The sequence below is a fragment of the Cyanistes caeruleus genome, chromosome 7 (assembly GCF_971803275.1).
Source record: "Cyanistes caeruleus chromosome 7, bCyaCae1.hap1.1, whole genome shotgun sequence".
In the NCBI taxonomy this organism is placed as follows: Eukaryota; Metazoa; Chordata; class Aves; order Passeriformes; family Paridae; genus Cyanistes; species Cyanistes caeruleus.
Window position 1 is genome coordinate 32,364,539 of NC_141707.1, and position 15,030 is coordinate 32,379,568.

At 37.6% G+C, this 15,030-nt stretch overlaps 1 protein-coding gene across 8 annotated transcripts in view; it reads right to left on the minus strand.

Moving 5' to 3' along the window:
- The window catches only part of LMLN (leishmanolysin like peptidase), a 34,211-nt gene that overhangs the window by 18,697 nt on the left and 484 nt on the right, over window positions 1-15,030 (minus strand). For 3 of the 8 annotated variants that reach the window (XR_015288864.1, XR_015288866.1, XR_015288862.1), the window contains exons 2-17: window positions 14,767-14,864; window positions 14,642-14,672; window positions 14,053-14,135; window positions 13,477-13,594; window positions 12,455-12,633; window positions 11,729-11,834; window positions 11,392-11,486; window positions 10,558-10,675; window positions 9,699-9,806; window positions 8,887-8,963; window positions 8,197-8,307; window positions 7,353-7,485; window positions 6,599-6,758; window positions 5,681-5,811; window positions 4,856-5,066; window positions 3,964-4,266 (exon numbers count right to left, since the gene is read on the minus strand). Coding sequence is in view for 1 of the 8 variants with exons in the window: in XM_023930475.2 (XP_023786243.2) it covers window positions 4,172-4,266; window positions 4,856-5,066; window positions 5,681-5,811; window positions 6,599-6,758; window positions 7,353-7,485; window positions 8,197-8,307; window positions 8,887-8,963; window positions 9,699-9,806; window positions 10,558-10,675; window positions 11,392-11,486; window positions 11,729-11,834; window positions 12,455-12,633; window positions 13,477-13,594; window positions 14,053-14,135; window positions 14,642-14,672; window positions 14,767-14,864 (1,854 nt within the window). In the remaining 7 variants the exon portion in view is untranslated. Of the gene's footprint in view, window positions 1-33; window positions 4,267-4,855; window positions 5,067-5,680; window positions 5,812-6,598; window positions 6,759-7,352; window positions 7,486-8,196; window positions 8,308-8,886; window positions 8,964-9,698; window positions 9,807-10,557; window positions 10,676-11,391; window positions 11,487-11,728; window positions 11,835-12,454; window positions 12,634-13,476; window positions 13,595-14,052; window positions 14,136-14,641; window positions 14,673-14,766; window positions 14,865-15,030 lie in introns of those variants that run through there. The other 5 variants (XR_015288868.1, XR_015288865.1, XR_015288867.1 and 2 more) reach the window with 5 other exon arrangements.

The following is a 15,030-nucleotide window of genomic DNA, read 5'->3' on the forward strand; positions in this document are numbered from 1 at the left end:
ATTGTCAGCTCTCAAAGAAAAGGACAAGAAGAATTAATATTCTACAGATATTTTATTGAAGAATATTTTTTTCTTCTGTTGCATGACATACCTTTTTGAAACAGTAAAATAAGGAAACTTTTACTCCATAAATAACACAAATTAGCCCTTATATCTCAGTCCAGCCAAAATCTGTGTAAAATAGTTAGTTCTATATTTACATTCTGTACCAAAATAGGAAACACATGTTCAAGGTCAGCCAGTTCTCTCAAAACAGTTGTTTTATCTCCAAGGTAAGCTTCAAATTAAAAAGGCAACATTTGCACTTTGCAAGTCTGGTAGTTTAAGATCACGTTATTCAGTGCACAAACAGCCCCAGATCCTGAAGAGCAGTACATACATGCAAGCAGGCACCCACACATCCAGACAAGCTAAAAACAGGGGTTCAATCTTGCAGGGAAAACACCTTGAGCTGCTCAGCTGGCTGAAAGTCACTCCTTGGAAATGTGGAAAAGAAAGGATGTACACCTCCCTCTCTACTGAATATCATCAAGCAGAAAGAATTTGCAGGACAGGAAGATTTAAAAACAACTGGCCCTCCCAATAAGGGATTGTGGATATGTCTGCTCTCAGACATCAGTCTCCCCAGTTTATTAGTGCTCAGCAGAAAGAATGAGCTGCGTTGGACTGACAGTCAATTAGCGGATGATATAATTCTCTTTCAGTAATTAACCTACATCAAGGGCTGTGACAGTATCCCAACACCTCAACTCATTTCAGGAGGAATGAATTGCTGCTTTTCAATGTGATTTTACTTGCTGCACTCTTCAGCCAAAAGTTTTCCATCCTCCTTATAATTGCAACACTAGAAAAAATGTGTTCCTAAAATATGACTTGTTTCAACTTCTAATTGAAATTATTTGAACTACTGGGATCAAAGAAAACTGCAAGACTTATTTACTTCCCTAAGCAAACATGGAATATTTTTTAAAAATTATAAAGTTAAAACTGTGGACGCTATACACTGAAAATGTTTCTGTTACAGATGAGTAAACTCATGCATCTCAGCACAACTTCCAGGGCTCCTGCTACCCAATCTTCCCTGGTGGAAACACAAAGGCTTAAATGGGCTGTATTTCCAAGTTTTCACACTTAAGAGGTGCAATAGGAGGGACTGGTTACATGTAGGCAGGACACCTAAACAGGAAACTTTGCATTTATTTAAAAGAATTCAGAATTTTACGGCAGCAACTACACTTAAGGCTACATAACTGATCTGCTTAAGCTACAATTTTAGCTGTGTTCTATACTTAAAAATGGCTTATGCTTCCTACTGTAGTAATTTTACTCATAAAAACCTGAGACATGATTTTACTTAATTCATGTTAAGATCTGGAAGTTCACAGCAGGCTAAAAGCTGAATGCAAAGACAAACAGGACTGAGGTAGTCAGCTTTACTCAAATATTCTGTATGACAGCTACCAATTCATTGCCACTTTAAGTTGACACATTCCTTGGCAGTTCCCACAAGGTTACAGCTGCTAGCAGCTGCTAACCCACTGATGGAATAGAAGATGTTGCATTTTTCTGACCAAAGTACCTTCTACGCCCGACCCCCCAAAGTCATGTCCAGTTCTGCAGTTCACAGGCAGCTGAAGGGCTGCACGACAAAGAAATTACTTTCTCAGAAATCTCAGATTATTAAGGCAGTAGCAGGTTTACTTCACTGGAGTCACTGATGCAGCTACTTAGCAGGTACTTGTGATCCTGACCACAAGAGCTCCAACAGGCCGACAGATTTTTCCCTGTCAATACAAAGCACTACATCCCCGTTCTTTAATTAATGCATACAATTTAGAAGTAGGTAAGCAGCAACTTTCTAAGCCGTCTTTCAGTCAATTTTCAGGAAGAGAGATTAAAAGAAGAAAAGCCCTCAAGATAAACAACTGTGTAGAAGGTAAAAATATTCAATTAAACATGACAAATCTCACACTTAGACAGGAGACCAGCATATCAAATACGGAGCACAATAAAATAACACCAGTTAAAAAGTTTAACAGTTACAAAGTTAACCAGAAAGTTCAAACAGTGCAAACATTTCACAGTAAGAAAAAATAACCAGTAATTTCTTTTCAAGTATCAAAAGCATTGTTGTTGAGTGATAACATTTCAACTGTATTATTGCACAACAGACAAAAAAATACAATATCAACCTCTGGGACTCAAGACGTATTCTCAAACCTTTATGTTTTCCAGGTATCAGTTTACATGGACTGTTTCGTGGATATATTAAAATAGTCAGTGCTCATTTATCAATCTGAGTGTTTCCTAATTCAATTTGTACAATTTTAAAGCATTTGAGTCCTGACTTGTATTGCTTCTCTGAGACACTCATTTAAGGCTAGCCTACGTTTTGTGTAATTCACAGCAAGCTTAACCTGCAGTTAAGAAGAACTAGCCCAGTACAAGGTGCTGTCAACTGTGATGCCTTCAGACAGTTCAAGATTGCACCTTACTTGCCTCAGCAGTGTCATAGGAGTTTCCTTAAATAAATAAAAAAAAAACCCCTAACAAAATCAAGTCCAGTAGGCACAAAGAATTTCTTACAATCATGATGGAAGTCCTATTATTACAGTATAATTGTAGCTGAAGTTTTTCTCCATCTCCCTACCTTCCATTTAGGAAAGAGTTATAGTCACTGGCAATTATAATATCGCAGAACATTTAAGAAGCAGAGTAACATCATCCTTCTCCCTATATCTGCATTTTTTTGTGCACTGGGCATGTCTGCTCCCTCAATTTAACACTTTTCCAGGAGTGAACACTGTCCTAAAAAGACAGACAGTGTAACCACCAAGAACCACCAAGAGTTTCTTTACCTCTGAACAGGATTATTTGTTACACATTATAGTCAGAAATAAATAAAAACATCCTTACAATTGTCCTATAGAGCAGCTGTCCTTACCTTGACAGATTTTACTCATTTCCTTCCTCTTATATATTTTGTCATCAAGAGATTAATTTTGTAGCAAGGTGTGCCCTCATGTGGCTCAAACCATCTGATTCTCATCTGACTACAACTACTCAAATAATCCATAGTATTTACATGTCCAAGAAAAAGTAGAGGGAAGAAAAAAAAAACAGATTAGGCTTTCCTTACACATTCAATGTAGTTTTTGGTCTAGACATATCAGCATGATCCTGTAAATTATAGCTGCCATTGCTAGTGGTTTGCTCTTCAACAGGAAGTAAGAACATCTGCAGTAATGTTCATACTAGTTTTGAAACAATAATGCCATTATTCATTATTTGAGAAAAAACCAACAACAACAAAAAATTTTTACATTGTAAATGTTTACAAATTTACAGTCTGAGTATCAGTACCGAAATGTATTTGCGTAGCAAACTCTCGAGAATTTTTAAATGTAATGTATTAAATTTCATAGTAGAAGGGGCACATGCTAAATGAAAATTGGATTTTTAGACAGTTGTCCTGGTTACCAGTCTAAAATTCCATTTTGTGCTTGTAGAAAGATGTAATGAACCCCAAGAATTAGCTGCTTTACCTAGTATGAATTCTGAGGGGGCTCAAAGCTGCAGAATCCAGTTATGGGAGGCAACTGCCAACCATAGGTCTATCCAGTTACATTCTTTCCTCCCCCATAAACTGTAGGAATTGACAAAACAAATAAACAAATTACCAGACTCTTTGTACCTGGGTTATCAGCAGTGATGACAACTGATTTTTACATGGCTTTTGACTAAACCACTGAGGTATATTTCCAGTTTGAAGATGCTTTGCTACCAATCACACAACAGACATAACAAAAAAAACCAGCCCTCAGTTCTATTACAGAAGAGTTCTCATTTCAAATCATGACTGAGCTGCCAGGTAGTCTAACACAGTTGGCAAAGTAGATCTGGTTACTGTGTCAAAAAAAAAAAAAAAAAAAAGTTGCAATTCAGGAAAATACTGGCACTTACTGAGATGACAAGATAAATTTTCCTGGTCTCAAAACTCTGCCTACTTTTGTCAGCACCTCCCTGACTAGTGTGTGCAGCGATACTTGCTGGGGGAGATGAGGTTCAGCAGGAGAGAGCTGCCTGTAGAGACAAAACCCCCATGCTCCACAGTAAGGAGTGCAGCAGGATGGGTATTATCTCAGAACTTCTTCTTGCTCCAAGCTCAAGTCTATGCACAGAGAAACAATCCTGTTAGCAGGGGAACTAAGTTGACCACCAGCAGCCAAAGCGTTACAACCAGGCTGGACGAGCAGGAGCATAAGTCTAAAATTTAAAAAAAAAATAAAATAAAAAATTATAAATTTTACATTTAAAGACAAAATAACAAAGAGAACAATAAGAACCACAAAAGAGTTAAAACTAACTTCTTGACAAAACATTAACTGGTGTTTAGTGAATTAAGCTTTTTACCTTCCTCAAAAAGAAAACTGACTCTGATCTTTCTGCATTACCACATGAACACTATCAATAGGAGGTCATACAAGTGAGAACTCACTTTCCACCAAGGTAATAATCTTTAAGATTATAATAAGAATATGGCCTTCAAAACACAGGTCAGATTTCCTGGTAAGATCCCAGGCTAAAGCTAGATTTCTGAGATGACTACCAGAAGGAGACATAAAATGAAGGCATTATGTTTCAGACACATTTCTCCTGTGTTAGTCACTATTCTGCATGACTGCACAGCAAAAAGCAGGACACTTTTGCTATTTTCCTTTACCTCCTACACCTGGGATCTTAAAATAGGCACAGAGTTCCTTTCCCGTTCCTGACAGTAAAAACTGACACAAATCTTTGACGTTTTCAGATATTTAATACTGAAGTTTCACTTCAGCCAAAAAAAGCAACCTACCAATGGGTGCAGTTCTTGTTAAGTTAGAAGCTGGAGGATCCCTCTCTGGGGGACAGGAGTCACAGAAGTCTGAACAGGCTGGGCAAATCAGATTGCCAATGTGTATCCAGCCATTCATCTGGATGCTCACAGTCAACACCTGGCCTGAGCGGCTGCACAAGTATGCAGTGTCCTTGACCCACACATGCAGCCCTTGTGGAGAACAAGAAACCTTAAAATAAAAAAGAGTCAAGTCTGTATTATGATTTACCAGAAGCACAGAATAACTGTGAGTATTTTAATGCAATCTCAGCAACTATGAAATTCAGGAATGCTTTAAAGCACCGACTATACTCTTTTTGTGCATTTATGCAGACCATCAAATGAGAACAAGTAAAACTTGGCTTCTGCTAATGACTACTTTTGTGGAGTTGTGCAGTTACTGACTGTGACACCCTTAGCAAGATAGCCCCAAAGAAAATGAGGATAATGAGAAATAAGTGACATGTGCACAGTGCTTTCCACCTCTGAAAAGTCAGTGACTAATTATGCTTCAACAACATAACATTTCATGGAAGTATTCCTTCTTAGCTGAGGATAAAGTGTCATGGGGTAATGGATGATGTCCCTAGTGAGCCTGGAAGTCATCCCAGCAGTCACACACTTAGCAAAATTATAGGCTTATGGTTGGAAGACTGTTTTCAAAGTATGTTATATGATCTATGGATTACAATGTCCAGTGTGCAGGTACAAAGTTCTAACAGTCACAACCTACTTTTTAAGCCTGACTTTTCCCTTTAGGATTATTAAAAAAGAAAACCCACTAAAAACCCAGCAAATACTTACTTGATAACATCCACTACCCCAGTCAGGGTAACTGAGTTTCCTCCGGCACTGTTCCATAACAAAAGCAGATTTCTGAATAAGACATACAGAGTTTGGTCCATATTTCTCTGCACCATAGTTTTTGGTAGGATCTAAAGTAGGAGGAATATACTGAATTACAACTTTACCAGGGTAACAGAAAGCCCACATCAATTTAAAAGGTTATCTAATCAATGTCCCCACACGCAATCCAAGGTTTACTTTTAGAATATTTCAGACCCTGAATTATTATCAATTTGGGAATTATACTGTCGTGAAAATAACATGGAAAGAAATCCAAAATTTAAGAAACAAACAAAATAATCAACTAACCACAAAAAAAAGCTCAAACGAGCATGCACTTTCCATCAGAGCTATGTGGTTATGTTTGCCCTCAGGGAATGCCAGCTCAGCTTGCTGGCTTGAGGGCAGAGGGTGTTTGTTTTTGAGACAACTGCCAGGTAATATCCTACAGCATTCTGGAGCTCTGCAATACTGAACATCCATGCATTACACTAGGAGACAAGCTCAAGTTCTGGTAACTCACAAAGACCCTGGCCTTGAACAAAAAATCTACAAAGGTGAAAAGTGCAATTATGTTTCAGAGACTCAATAAACAACCCTGGCCTCAATCCCCATCCTTTGTCTTGTATTTGGATCATTTGGGTTAAATATCTGTTCATTCCTTAAGCAATTCTTGCATTAGATATGTGAGTTTGCCTCAAGTGTACAGAAGAGTTTACTATGCTTCTTACCACAGCTCAAGTGTTTACACAGCTGGTGGTGTAAGACTTCACAAGTGAAAAAATTCACATGCAATTAGTTTGAATGTGCAGCAAGTCCATTCCAACTTAATGAGAGCAATCTCTGCAATACCATCCTGAAGTCCTGAATACTGACCTGGTTGGTTTTCAATTATTCTACAGTCTGAACTGCGTTGAAATTCACCACTTAAATGCCAGCTGAATTCCTGACTGAAGGGACAATAGTCAGCAATTTCTACTGAACCACCATAGTAAGGCAATTCTTCTGCTGGTACTCCATTAAGATTGTCAAAGTACTGCAAAACAAAATACAGTAGTGAAGCAGTTTGTGCAAAGGGAAGCGTACAGCTGTTTTGAAACAGACCAAATCACTATAGCTGCAAGAACATCAGCTGTTACTATTCAGGAATACTACTAACAGCATCTTACAATACCCATGAACCAGATGAGCCAGAAGTATTTAAGAATACATAAATAATGCAGAGATTCATATCTGCATGTATCACTCCCAGCTTATGCCCCTGATTCCCCTTTTTGTAATAATTTCATTCTTTGGGATGTAATCAGAACAGATTTTTTAGTGTACAGTGACAAAGGGCAGAAGGCTGGGAGAAGAAATCCCACAAACAAGACATTTTGAGGGATTTCTGTTACAAAGCAACATTTCTATCTGGTATTTGGCTAGATAGCCAAGCAACATCATTGTCTTTTATTAAGATCACAAGGGTTTTTATCAATCTTCAGACTCCTTGTAATAAACCAGGTAGACATTTTTCACAGTATCTATTGTCATGTTAGTTCAGAAGAAAAAAAACTGAAATATAATCATCAGGCTGCGAGGCTCAACAATGAAAACACTTCAGTTATTTGTAAAGTAGAATCCATTATACCTGATATTCCTGAGGTAACTGCTTTGGAAACTTCTGCAAGTTGCACACTGCTACTGCTCTTTGGTCCTGTCTGCAAGTTAACTGCAAAGGATTACTCCTCAAAGTGTCGCAGTATGGACTGATTAATTGCTTCCTCAAAAACAAAAAGCAAACAAAAACAGAATAAAAATCACATCAGGTCAATTCAACTGCTTTACCTAAGCAGCCTGTCAAGACTGTTTGTTCTCATTCTCCCCTAGACTCAATCACATGAAGCACTGACTTCTTCTTTGGAGGCTAGTTTTTCTTATTTGTCTGGTTATGACCTTTATGATGTAAAGAATATCAAGCCAGCAAACAAAACACATTCACCTATTTCATTTTAATAACACTGTTTTGTAAACTTTAAAGAAAAAAACATACAAGCAAAACAGGCCCACTGTGCAGCTGTATCCTAGAAATGTTTGAGGATTGTAAAGAACAAACAAGGTTGTAAGGAACAAACAAGGCAGGCTGTGTTTTGAAGATGGCTATCACCTCCTTCAGTTGTACAGTACAGTAATGCAAAATGACACAGGCTGCATTCCCAAATAAAAGGGACAAAATAAGAAGGCAAACACCTTTAGATTTAGTCCTACCCACCCTCTCTAAAGCACAGCCTTCTCATAGTGTAAATGCATTCTACACCCTAAGATGTTTACCTCTGCATTTATTGTAATTTCATGGGATGCAGGGCAGCATCCCTTTTTCATCTCTACCAACCTCTACCTCTTTTTACTGAGTTACATTTGAAGGACAAATGTAAACATGCATCAGGGTTTCCTCTTTATTTTTAATTTTTTTTTTTTGAAGACTGTATTCTTACTTTTGTCTCTTCTGGTCAATCCAGAATTTGCAGCTCTTCATTACAAAGTCACAGCCTTTATTGCGTCCCCAGTCTAATTTCTCTGCCATGCTGTAATTTGCTTTATACCATCTGTAAAGGTATTTTGAAATGAGAATATAGTTACTTCAAAAATTTCTACTCTGATTAATAAAACAGCAGTTCAAAGAATTTCATATTATGCCTTAAGGTTTTTAAATTAAGAAAAAGGAAACTGCATCTCCTTCTGCCTATAAGAAAATTCATTACAATTTCACTATTTTTCAAGTCACAATGAACTAGAAGAAAATTTTGTGATCTGCAAAGTAACAATGCATACAGAAAGATGAAACCTTAGGCAATTTCGGCTTTCTATCTGCAAGAGCTGAAAAAAAAATAATATGTACTGCACACAATTGAAAGACTTACATTAAGACAAAAAGTAAATAGATGCCACAAACAGGACTTTGCATTGCAATGCCTGGCTTTTTAAGGCTACATTAAGAAAGGGTTTTGAGATATGTGAAGAAAAAATAACATACAAGGTATAACTCCTTGTCTAATGTAAAGCTAATTATGCTGGTTATTTACTCTGCTGCAGAGGGATAAGTGCATCAATTTGAAATAAAATCAAGTACAATGAAAACCAAACACAATTTAACCAAACCCCACCCTCCCATTCTTAATTCTTACCCTGTATCTTCCATTAATGCTAAGGTGATCCTGGAAAAGACTCGATTCTGAGTGTGGGATCCAGTCATTGCTTCATTCTGAAAGTTACCAGTTATGATTGGTAAGCCACTCAAAACCATTATGGTAAGAAAATGTTTCTTAAGCAAAAACATTTTATTTCTGGTCTCTTTTTACTATTGAAAATCAAATTTCATATGCCTTCATAAAAAGACTGTCCTAAAGCATTTCCCTTCTTGTTTACCTCACTGCATAAAACAATGACTAGACAATGCACCTCTGCCAAAAATATCACACAGCGCTAAGTTACAAATAAAAATTAGCTTAAATGTTAAGAGGGAAAAAAGTGGGGTTTTTTATCAGGCAAGGTTCTGGAGGAGGCATGGCAAAAGCTAAAGCCAGGGCAAGTGAATAAAGATGAAGTGAAGGTAATAAATAGAATGATGAAGTAATTGAGAGGCAGAAGGCAACAAAATTCAACTGACTCAAAGGAATATCCCCTTTGCCCTAAAATGGGAGCAAACCTTCTCAAAAGGGTAAATGGCAGACAGGAGTAAGAGACATTTAGCTTTTCAGTAACACTTGATTTCATACTCTGAAACTCAGCAAGAAGGCTAAATGACAGATGATTCTAGACATTGGACATTTAAATATTTAAGTATCAAGTACTATTTGTGATGTATTTCAATGAGGTTTGATACTCCTGCATTTTCAAGGCTCCAATAGGTACCACAATAAACCTAAAAGTCAATAATCCAAAAGCATAGGGAGCAGACATTGCCATATCCCCTTCCATTCCTAGTAACAGCACAAACCTCCAACAATCTCTTCTCCCAGTGATTGAGCTCAGTACCCATGCCACCTTGATTTTCAAGCTCCATCCCCTCTAGAATTGGACAATTAAAATGTTTTCGGGCTTCTTCCTAGAAAGAAAACATTTCAACACAACTCTCAAAATACCGAGATGGATACCCACATGCAGTCCTGGTGCTCTAGAATTATTTGTTAAAGGTATTTCAGCACTTCTTTTTGTTTTCTACTCAGAGACTGACTAAGCAAACACCCCAAAAGCAAATCTATCATACTACCTACTCATCTCTTCGAAATAAATGAGCAAAACTGGGGTAATTAATCCGTGTTTGCTCTATATACTTAGATTTGAAACAAAAAGATTATTTGTGGCCAAATGTGATTAGCACTATGACTTATTTCCAAATCCAATTTATTACACTTGAGCATATGTTTTGTTGGGGGGGCACAAAGAGAGAGTCTGAAGCGTGGGAAGCAAGAAAGATTTACAAAAATCCCTGAGGAATTTCTTTTTTAAACATGGCAAAATATTAATATTAAAGGAGCAGTAGGTGTCTTAAGTCTGTAGGAAAACATCTAAAGAGCAGGATTAAGGAATTTTTTCAACATCAGTTTTGCTTAACCTTTTATAATTTACCTTCCAGTCCATTTTCTCTTATTATGTCAATTTATTTATTTCATATTGTCACCCATTTTCTACACCCTCTCAATTACACAACATTAATGGCACAGGCTTTGGGCCATACTTTCAGGGAAGGGTATTCAGTGTTAGGTCATCACTTCTTCAAGGATAAGAAATATTTATGACTCAAGAATGTCCTGGTAACCTTGGCATACAAAGCTTGAAAGGTAATGCACACTTACGACTACCCGAGGCGTCACCAGAAGATGAACAGCATGGCGCAGCATTTTGCCACCACGTATGTCCCACAGCCTCACTGCTTTATGAACAACTTTATTGCTCCACTGATACAAACCTAGGCTGTAAGGAGAAGGTTTGGTTACAAATCCTTCCCACAAAGACAGAAACAGAATCATGGATAGTCTCTATACTCCCTCATGCTTTCTAAATTTAAAAATTTTACTATGCAGCATTTTCTCCTTTGTAAGATGTGTTTATTATCCACCCAACTGACTGAACAAAGCAAAAAGTAAGATTATTAAAAATATAGTCTGCAGGCTCAGGGTACATTTTCTACAGTTACCAAAAATGTAAGAACCCCTCAGTATTGCTATTATAAAAAAAGCTCTCTACCACCTCCTAGAAGAACAGCTACAATACCAACTAAAAAAAGAAAAAAAGAATGTAAACTTCTCATTGTGTACCAAATCAGAAAATTCACACAGCAGATTACACACATCATCCATTCTGCATAACTATAAATCTTGACTGATATAAATCTTAAAAATGAACTGCACTGACATTAGACAGCATGGATAAGTGTAAGGTTTTTCCAGCCTCCTGATAAATGAAATACTGTCTTAGTTTATAGTGTATGTGGATAATAAAAGTGCTTGATGGCAATGTAAAGAAAGACTAGAGAGTCACCACATACCACTGTTTGAATACTATAAAGGAAAGTCACTCTTGTAATGGAATGAAGTTGGATATTCAGCAGGCAAGAATACATCCTAAAAAAGCAACATGAAAACATCCTTCAGTGGGAGTACCAAGAAGTACAAAGACTATGTACATACCTTTCATTAAAAGGAGGAAGTCCATCTGCGTATCTTGGTGTCAAAGGTTTTCCATCATCATCACGATAAAATGCAAACAGTCCAGCAGAGAAACCCTTCAAAAAACAAGTACATGGAACCCTTTGGTAAAACATATATATACAAAGTCAAACACCATGAAAGAATCCCCACACCCACCAGAGACACACTGGAAGCACAACACTCCAAGGCAATTAATACAAATTGAAGGAGGCAAAGCAAGAGGTTTTCTCCACCAAACATCCTTCTCTTGGCAACAAGCTGGAGGCATGTGAACAAGCAGGCACTCATTTCAGGGCAACATTTTATCAACCCTTACCAGTGCATGGATTATCTCATGTTTCACTGTAGACAACATGCCAACAAATTCCTGAGCTTGCGTTGAAATCATGTTTGGACACAAGTTAGCATATCCTGCTATTGGTCTGGAAGACAGTTTTAGAGTTAAATGGTTTTCAGTAAAGTACTACAAAATTCAAATCATTATTCACTTGAAGCAGCAGAAGACTTAAAGATACAGACTAATGCAAAAATATGTCCTTCCTAATCATTTATAAATATTTGTTAACAACACAGTGACTCGTTTACTGTTGAGATGGGGTCAGTCAATCTCTATATTCAATATTCTGCACAGATGTCAGTGACAACAGTGCAAGGGACCTAAATTTTAGGTAAGATCCTAGGGAGGTACAAACTCTGGGACAGCGACTACAACTGAAATGGAAACAAAAGCGATATAAGTAAGAACTTGCATTCTTTGAGTTTGTGAAATCATGACATTCACCTCAACAGACACTTGAAACAGAAACAGAATCTTGAGATAGGCATTTATAGTGGAGGATCAGCTTTGAGTTCTGTGCCTCAACTGCAAGTAAAGCACTATTTGATGGGTTTATGATTTTATATAAATGCAATGCTTGTCTACCTCAATAATGACTCCTCCTTTATTATACAACAAAGACAAACAATCAAATTCCACATCTGAACAATCAAAAAACTTGAAAGCTTAATTTAAAAGTGAGTTTGCAACAGAGGGAATACTTGCCTGTCCATTTCAGCTTCCAGTTGGCAGTAGGCTGCATATGCAATGATATTTTCATGGCCACACCTGTCAGTAGTGAGGGCACTAACGTAGAGCACAAAGTCAGCATCTCGAACCCCTTCCTGGTCAGGTAAACCCGTGGGCCTGCGGTGCCAGTCGCTGTCATTGTACACCCTGCATTGCTTTACAAAGGGAACAATTAAAATACTTTACTGATGACCAAAATTTTGCATTACACAATTCAATTAGCTTGAAACCAAGAATAAATCCTGTTGTAAGAAAGCAGAAGATAAGAAAACGCCCAGTGAAGAACAGTAAACAAAATCAGAGCCAAGGAATAACTTTCAAATGACTAGCTCTTTTGATTTATTAGACTCAAGGAAGGTGGCAGCTTTAAAAAAACAAAAAATAAAGCCTGTCAAGCCTCCCAGAATTAGCACCCTGTATTTCCTTTAAATTTAAAAAAAAAAATCTTGGCTCACAAAGCTAGTATATATAACTAGCAATAGCATTTCTCATATAATCTATCTTTATAATGATACAGTCAAAACTTCCAAGTTAAAGAAAGAAAATCAGAAATCTACTGATCACATACTGTAGTTGAATCAAGAAAACAAGTCTGAAGCAATTCTTGCACCATGCTCCTGAGTCAGTGGATAACCTCTTCAAACAAGGTCTTTGAAAATCAACTGCTAACTGTGAAATTCCAACTCATTGACCAAGGAGAATAACAAAGTGACTAACAGCAATTTAGCAAGCTCCAAATCTCATCCTCTCCATACAGGCTATTAGAACACAGGCTCAGAAGACAGCAATCAGTTCCAGTTTTTTTATTTGAGTTTTAATTCACCAACATAAACTACAGAAACTCACACTAATTTAAGTTTTTCTATTCTTTCATTCAGACTTAGTGATCTCCAGCAAACAGGTCACTTATGCACAATTACCAAGGTTCACTTTTTCATTAATTACCACAAGCAGTATTATTTCAAAGATTAGGAAACACTTGGGACGGCTGAGCTTACCTGGAGGTGTTTCTCAGGAACTATAACTGGCCCACATCTTGTATGGTCTGCACAGGCTTTTTGGCAATATCTGTGAGGGTCAGCTTTCCTCCTTAAATATTGGTTTGTCACACATTGCCTTCAATGAAATGTGAGACAGTCAATGCATTCATTATTGAAGGAGAACTATAGAACAGCTTACAACTTTATGTTGGTACTCGATATAAATTTTACAGTGAAAATTATTAACTACCTTACCAGGGAACACATAATGCTTCCACTTGTTAATGGAGCATCCACAGGTTCAAACAGAGATTAGGACCAGGTTCATAAAAGGGAGTACACATAAAAGAGAACTGTCAGCATATATAGCTTTGAATGTCTCTGCTGCAACAAATGCAAGTGTTGGTCATGGAAGATTGGCAGATTTGTAAAAGAGCATCTGCCACTGCCACTGGATCAGATGGGTCACTGATCTGATTCAGCAGGGTATTTCTTACACTCTAATCTTCTTTTAAAGGCTATGCAGCACAGTGTTAAAAATCAAATATAGCAACAACATTTTGTAAACAATATTTTCAACAGACTTTCACACACCTGCTTAGCAATATAGCACCGGCAGATTTGCGCACTTGAAACGTCTTCTCCAAGTAAGATATAGCTTGTGGGAAGAGTTTGTTCTGAAAAGAACAAAAATAAGGGTCACTCATAAGCAGGGCAGACACAACTCACCCCAAAGGCATTAACTACCAAGTTACATGAAACTTGCTAGATATTGTGGTATAGCAGAATAGGGGAAAGCCTGACTCTCAAAGAAGGTCAATTATTATCAACATAATTAGGAAATACTTTGTTTCAGTATTCCCATATGTTGTTTTTGGAATGAGAAAATGGGAAGGAAACCAGTATTAATTATAATGTACAGCTTCAGAGAGGCTTTTAAAAACACATTTCTCACTGATACCTTTGCGCCTTGGGATATAGCAAACACCTGTCAAACAACATGCAGCAGAACTCTGGAGTTATTTGTTATGAAGGTATAATCTATATATAAAGCTTTGGTTTCCTGGATTAGTGGAATATTAAATAGATGCCATTCAAAGCTTTAGTTAAACCAGCCCTAAGCTTAACTTCATCCCTGTAATAAACTACATACAAACAGAAAGGGGAAGCAAACAGAACATACCTTTATAAGGTGTCTTTTCTCAGGCAGCAAACTATATTTAAAAAACAAAACACATGACCTTTAGTTAACAATGTTTCCATTCTCACCCATGGATAAAAAAAAACCTGCCGCAACATTATACTCACTCCTCAACGCTTCTGTCATATACGATCTTAATTCTTAGCTGTTGATCCACGTTTCTCTTCGAGACGTGATTTTCCTTTAGAGGAACTTGATAGACGACCTGTCAGGGAGAGGCAGGAGGCGCTGGGTGAGGCAGCTCACCCGGACTGACACAGCACCCCGCGGCCCCGGGCCCTCGGCTCCTTCTCGCCCGGCAGCACCGCTCGGTGCCGGCCCCTTCCAGCCCTTCCCGACCCTTCCTTCACCGGCAAGAGGATGCTCCGCGC